Raw genomic sequence first — 7,794 nt, forward strand, 5'->3', positions numbered from 1 at the left:
AAAAAAATATATCAAATAATAAAATATAGTATTTATTATTTATATCGCACATTTAATCTAATATTTATAAAACTAGCACATCATAAAAATCACTTATATAACAAAAATAAATCTCAAAATCTATCAACATATATTATAAAATAATTTTAACATCAAATTAATTATTTAAAATCTTATTTAATTAACAACATAATTTATTATAAATTTTGGGATGTTTAATCTATAGTAATATCTTTTAAAATATAATAGTGATTGATTCTTGTGATAATCATGATTTTATTGAACTGATTTCGAATTCCACCAGGAAATAATTATAAAAGTAAGAGGATATTGATTTTTATAATATCTTTTTAGTGCTATTTCTGTTAAAATTCTTTAAAGATTGTTTTTTTTTCCTTCCTGAATTAGATCTATTTTTCATTAAACTTTTATTTTTTTTTCTTTTATTATATTATAATCTTTTATTTTTTTACTCAATATATGCTTTTACTTTTGTTTACTCAATACCATAAGAATTATATATATATATATATATACACTCAAGTTTTCATAGACAATCACATAATTACAAAACCAAACATGGATTTTAGGTTTCCAATTATTTCTCTCCTCCTATATGTTTTTCTATTTATTTTTTTGGTTTGTCCTATTTATTCTTTAGAAATAAGTAGCCGCGAATTACAAATCAACAAACCTGCTGCCAAAACAATCCAGGTATGTCAAAATAAATCTGAAGACTTTCTTCTCGAGGTAGTATAATTTTAGAGGGTCTTTCGAAATTTTCAATATAAATTTCCATGTTTTAATAATATATTTGATGAATTTTTAAATGCATCAATATATAATGGGTCCTTATAAATACAAATCTTTTTTTGCTTTAGACCTTGTAAAATTTTTGTTTGATTTATATCCTTGTAATATTTTTATTTTAGTTTTTTGTCCTTATAGTTTTGTTTTTGTCCTTGCAAAATTGATTTTTATTTAAATTGGTTTCTACAATTCCTTATATTGCAAATAATTGAGGAAGTAAAATAAAATATTATATATATATTGCAAAGACTCGTTGCATGGACCAAAATCAAACAAAAAATCTTAAAAGGACTAAAACTCAAAAAATCCATAATTAGAAGAACCAATCATATATTTATGTCTTTTTTAAAATTAAGGTTTTGTGAGATATATTTTGCTAAAACAAAGTATGGATTTTAAATGCTATCTATAAACTAAGATTTTGAAATTCACTCTAAAACTTGTAAAATATGACTACAATGGTCCGTATAATTTAAAAAAAAATGAAAATTAGTCCTATATATTTCAAAATTTGCATATTCATCCTATATACAAATTAATTCTCAATTATTTTTGCAAATACATCCTTATAATTTCCTAAATTTTTCAAATTCATCCCTATAAATTAAAAATTTGGCAAATTAATTAATACCTCTATTTTTTTTAAATTTCATTTATATCCCCTTTTCTTTGATATTTTATTCTTACCTTAAAACTTTAAAAACTTATAAAATTGATCAAACTTTAAATAAAAAATTACCGTATCCAAACAATTATTTAAATGGAGGAAACTCACTTGAAAGATTTGATTTGTTTAGAATTTTAAATTCTGTACAATTTTCAAATAATTTATCCTGAATAATTATTTTTTAAAGTCTTGGAGCTTAGAGTTTAACTTATATGGTTGTGTTTATGTTCCTTTTTTGCAGAGCCCTGATGGTGATATTATAGATTGTGTTATGTTTCATAAACAACCAGCTTTTGATCATCCTCTCTTGAAAGGACATAAATTATTGGTATTTTTTTTTGTTATTGAAATATGAAGAATTAAAAAATCCTTTTAAAAACTTATTAAGCTATTACATATCAATTTTATAATTGTGAAATTTACATGCATATTTTTTATATATAGAATCCTCCAAAAATTCCAAGAAAGCACAACCAAACGAGAATTTTGAACAACAAATTTCAATTGTGGAGTTTATCTGGTGAGACATGCTCTGAAGGAACAATTTCAATTAGAAGAACAAAAGAAAAAGAAATATTAAGAGCTACGTCTATTAGAAAATTGGGAAGAACATTCAATATTATACAAAAGGATAGCATTAACAATGGACACGAGGTAAACAATTACAAAGATCTCATATTATTTTTCTCTCAAAATATATTCTGATAAAAGCATATATAATAAACAATTTTAAACCTTAATGTTGTTTCACACCTTACAGTATGCAATTGGGGCCGTGACTGGGGATGCGTTCTATGGAGCAAAGGCTACCATTAATGTGTGGGCCCCACATGTAGAAACTAACCCACCAGAATTTAGCTTGGCTCAAATATGGATCGTCGCTGGTACATTTGGAACAGACCTCAATTCCATTGAAGTTGGTTGGCAGGCATGTTAACTACTCTCATTCTTATACTTTTCACATTTTTTATTTATTTAATTTGTACCCTCTCCACATTCAAATATAAACAAAAGTATAATTAAAGAAAGATTATATATATTTTACACTTTAAATAATAAATTTACTTTGATTCTATTTTTACTTATATTTGTCACCGTATATGAAATATATATTTTAAGTTTAAAGTGTTTGAAAATTATTATTGAATCTAAAAAAGAGAAAAATAACTTAAAAATATTAATCTTGTAGTTTATATATATTTTGTAGTTGGTATATATTTTTAAGAATATGATACAATTAGGATATATACAATTTTATATAAGTGCTTCTAAATTAACTAACTAACTTCTAATTATTTTAAATCAGTTCTATCAAATCTCTATCCATATTTAACCTATAGATTTATACATCACCCACATTATAAATCGCCTCATACAAGTCTATTAAAATAGTTAGTATTAAGGTCCAGCATTTTTATTGATTTCATAATTTTATGACTATTATAAACTTTATGCTAATTATGTATCAAAATGGAATTATTTTATTTATATTTCAAAAATTTCTTTAAGTGTTTCCAATTTGGATTATGCATTCTAAAGACTGTTAACATGTCAATCATCTACTTCATTTTTAATCTATGTACTTAAATTTGTATTTTAACCAATTAAGTTAAATTTATGTTATTTTTATGCAGGTTTACCCTATGGGGACAGCCAACCTAGATTGTTTATATATTGGACGGTAAGTAAATTAACTGATTAAAGTAAAGGAAAAGTATACGATGTATTATTTATATTTTCTTCAAATATAAGATGAATATCAATAAAAAATTTGCTAAAAGAAAATAATAATGGTAATAACTGCAGAGTGATGCATATCGGAAGACAGGGTGCTATAATTTACAATGTCCAGGATTTGTTCAAACTAGTACAACACTTGCACTTGGAGCTGCAATTTCTCCTAATTCTATCTATAATGGACAACAATTTGAAATTAAGTTAATGATCTTGAAGGTAATTTTCTGCTCAAATTAATAAGTTGACTTTAGAAGATTAAAAGTAATTCTCCATATCCTTTATATTTTTTTTTACTATTTTTTAATAATAATGTGTAAATCATCCGCCTTTAAAATTGTAAAGATGAGTCAATTGGATTACAAAAGGTATCAATCACATTAATCATTTTAATAGAAAATTGACTAATCACGAGATTTTCAAAAATTATAATTACAACACAATAGAAGAACTATATAATTGATGAGGAAGTTAAACTTTGTTAAAACTGAATCAATGGTTAGTTTTTAATCTATTGTAAAGTTGTATGTCTTTTGAGAGGTTTTTTTTTTTTTTATGGTTGATTGTTTTTCTTATTCATTCAATTTTTATTCCTTTTATTTCTCACCATATAATTAATATCAAATTTTTTATTTTCTCTCTATTTAATTTCTTTTTTATTTTTATATCATTCTTTCTTTTTCTACTAAATATATTATTAGGGTTTAAATTACATCAATGTTAGATTGCTCAATAATTTTTTAACCTATATAAATTTTACAAAATCTATTATTGGATTTATAATTTATATCATTATATCATCCATATTAACTTTTACAAAAATGTAAAATAATTTGATATGTTATTGTGATTTATCAAAATTGACGTCTTATATATTTTTATTAAACGTTAATCATTATGAAACTCAATCATCAATCAAATGATTTATTCTATTTTTACTAAACGTTAATCTTATATATTTTTACTAAACGTTAATCTTTATATGAGTTCATCTCATTTATTTATTCTATTTTTATATTACATATCAAATCTCAATATTTTGTATATTTGATTCACCAATGGAGAGCCTTTATTTATTTTTATGATTTCACTTATGTTGTCAAGCTAATATGTTGTTCTGTGTCAATGTATAAGTAACATAACTTTGTCACAAAACAAAACACATTGTTGAAGGTTTAGTTTTTTTTTTTTTTAACTGTAGGATCCTACAAATGGGAATTGGTTGCTTAAATTTGGATCTAATTTTAATGAAGAAATTGGGTACTGGCCATCGTCATTATTCACACATTTAAACTATAAGGCAACGACGATTCAATTTGGTGGAGAAATAATGAATAGAAAGTCAACAGGGTCTCACACTTCTACCCAAATGGGTAGTGGACATTTTGCTGAGGAGGGTTTTGGAAAAGCTTCATATTTTAAGAATTTGCAAGTTATGGATTCAAATAGAAACTTGATTCCATTGCCAAATCTACAAGTGCTTGCAAGCAATCAAAATTGTTATAACATAAAAGGAGGGACTAATCATTTCATGGGAAATTATTTTTACTATGGTGGACCTGGCAAGAATGACAAATGTCCTTAAGAAGATGAATAGTAGATGAGAGTTCACTTTTAGGATGTGTTAATTTGAGCATAGTAGAAAAATGCATGCCATCATAAGTTTTTACGCTTTAGCTATGTTGTTAATATTTTTCCTAATAATTTTATAAAACATAAATTGTGCTTCTTTTTTTTTCTTTCAAATTACTATATTAGAGTGATCTACCAATCCACAAAATTCAACACAAAATGCTACAATAACTTCTCATGTGACATATTTGTTGAGCCAAAATATAAAATCAAGTGGTTTGAAGATAAGCAAACAAGTTAATTAATCACTAATCTTTATTTTGATTGTGTTGCTATTTAACTTGTGTTTTTGAATATATTATTTGAAGATAGGTAATCAAGTGCATATGTACAATAATTAAGATCATTATGGTTTATACAAGATCATTATGGTTCATAAGAATACATTCTTAGCAAACCAAGATCATTCTAGTTCATAAGAATAGTAGTTTGGGCAAAACAAAATCATTCTGATTTATTACAATATCATTTTGATCGATCAAGAATGAAAAGGACATTGCTGCAAATGCATGCACCTTCTGCAGAAAGTTCATTCTGATTTATTACAAATGCATACACCTTCGGCAGAAAGTTCAGCTTGCGTGCAAGGCAGAAAACTAACACCAAATAGTTGTTAAAACAATTCTCAGTCACAATATTCATTCAAGCACAAACAAATAACTTTTTGGGTGCAAAGGAAAAATATTTTGGATAAAATAGAACAATGTCTATTAATTACCATTATGAACAGTTGGATCAGTAATGGTAATATGAGCTTTCTTTAACCTTTATCGAGTCTATAAAAAGAACATCAAGGTGAAGACAACAACAATAGTTTCTAGGGCAATCAATTCATCACTAAAACAATCATACTCAAGCAAAAGGTCCAATTCTCTTATACTAGATTCAACAACCTTTTTACTAAGTTATTTATGATAATCAATTTTGAACAAGTGTTGAAAAGATTCTAATCTTATAACCTTCTTTTATAATTCCAATTGAAACTCAAGTCTATTCCTTAAAGATAGTTTAAGGGTTTTGTAAAAATTATTTTTTTGATCAGAAGGTATCGTGTAAAATCCTTTCTGGACAAAAAGATATCTATAAAAATCATTTCAAGGTTGAAAGGTGAATGTTGTAACTGATCAAGAAAAATTGGGTGAAAGCAAGAACATTCTTGTGAAGCACATTAAATAAAAAACTCACAATTGTGAGGACTAGACGTAGTCCACCTTGGATGAACTGTGATACATCTTTGTGTGATTCTCTTATCCCTATCCTTTATTATTTATCACTCATTATCACTAATCACGTAGAAATGATATATTTCATTTATTTTTTTACTAACCAAGAACGTTCTTCATTTTTTTATATAAATAGCCAACATTGATCTTGAGTTAGTTTAGCTTAAAAGCAACAATTAATATATTTAAAACGGGAATCACAATTCAACCCCCTTCCTTATGATTAATATTGCTACTTCGTTTGACATCAGAGCGTGGTGATCAATGCATTTGGGCACATGTTTCTAACTTTGTACTATGATATTTTGATAGTTCTTATAGCCAAGATTAGTTTTTTTAGCATGTTTCTAAATTTTGGTTGTAATTGAATTTTAATGCAATTATTTGCATATTTATCCTTGCAAGTACACGTTGAAAAGGTAAAAATCAAAGATACAACTTTTAAGTTGGTGCAAATGCCTAATTTAGAATTTTATGGGGTCTAAACTACAGATTACGTGGCTTGAGTTTTTTTTTTTTTTTTGTAATAATAGTTAGTATGGGACCACTTGTTTTTCTCCCTATAGCTTTTAGAGCCCAAATTCAATTACTATATATTTTAGTACTGATAGCATTTCAACAAATGTACTGAATCGTTGCAAGTAATAATTAAAAAGGTAGTACCGAGTGTCGAACTCAAAGATTGCGTTTTACTATCGAATTATATTTAATCACTAAAATTGAATAAAATGTTCCCGGATTAATTGAAATTATATTTAAAATTAACAATAGTAATAAAATTGATCATTTATAATAAGAAAAATGTTAGGGATGAGTTTCACTTCGAATCCAACCTTGGTGTCTAATTGGATCCTAGTTACTGAATTCCTTTATTGAGTTATTACCGAATTCTCTTGATTATTCTTGCCCTAATATCTTAGTGACAGAACCTTTAATTCCAAAGTAACCCCTAATTCTAGTGGATTTAAGATTAGAATTAAGTCTTACCGTACAAGAATTCTCTTTTAAATTATTGTCTTTGCAACTAATTTAATTGGTTTCATGACCTGCATTTATCACATGACTACAAATTTATGAAGTTCTCATCTCAAACATTCGTAAAGTCCACTTCCGTTTCAAAATATAAATCGTAGAACATTTTAATGTTGATCGAGCAATAAAAAGCATTAGGCGCGTTTTAATGTGTTATGTTGTGCGTTGCGCGCTTTAGGCGCGAATAAACAGTGACATCAGCGTGAAATGCGCTTGGGGTGTACCCGGGGCGCGGATACAGTAACATCAGCGTGAAATGTGCTTGGGGCGCGCAATATCTTATGTCTAGAGTTTAGTGCATGTGTCTCCTCTTTTGAGTCCGAGTTAGGTTTTGGGGTCTTCATGACAGTTGTAGCTATGGATCGTAGATTTCATTTGCATTTGGTTTGACTCCAATTAGACATCTAAAACTCTATATATGGCTGAAATACTCCACATATGTCATGTTGATTTCTCACCAAAATTCAGCACCGTATTAAAACAAAGAAACAACGCAAAACTCCGAAAAACCTCTACTTAATCAAGGGAATAAGAACATAAATATTTCATTAAAGCAAAGAAATAAAATTAATAAGATATATCAAATAACTCCTTAAAGTAACTAATGAACAAAAGATAAATAAGACTAAAAACAATAAAAAATGTGCATATGATGAAGAGCCATCAGGTACTCATATACAGATACTCAAAGTTTTC

General features: G+C 26.6%; 1 protein-coding gene across 1 annotated transcript in view; it reads left to right on the plus strand.

Moving 5' to 3' along the window:
• Positions 1–4,887, plus strand: part of LOC101515011 (protein neprosin-like) — an 11,473-nt gene extending 6,586 nt beyond the window's left edge. Inside the window, exons 2-8 of the mRNA XM_004517005.3 lie at positions 662–714; positions 1,719–1,805; positions 1,922–2,131; positions 2,238–2,409; positions 3,112–3,158; positions 3,284–3,430; positions 4,413–4,887. Coding sequence (XP_004517062.1) covers positions 662–714; positions 1,719–1,805; positions 1,922–2,131; positions 2,238–2,409; positions 3,112–3,158; positions 3,284–3,430; positions 4,413–4,796 — 1,100 coding nt within the window. The 3' untranslated portion in view covers positions 4,797–4,887. The remainder of the gene's footprint in view (positions 1–661; positions 715–1,718; positions 1,806–1,921; positions 2,132–2,237; positions 2,410–3,111; positions 3,159–3,283; positions 3,431–4,412) is intronic.
• The last annotated feature ends 2,907 nt before the right edge of the window (positions 4,888–7,794 follow it).

The sequence above is a fragment of the Cicer arietinum genome, chromosome 7, assembly GCF_000331145.2.
Source record: "Cicer arietinum cultivar CDC Frontier isolate Library 1 chromosome 7, Cicar.CDCFrontier_v2.0, whole genome shotgun sequence".
NCBI classification, from domain to species: domain Eukaryota; kingdom Viridiplantae; phylum Streptophyta; class Magnoliopsida; order Fabales; family Fabaceae; genus Cicer; species Cicer arietinum.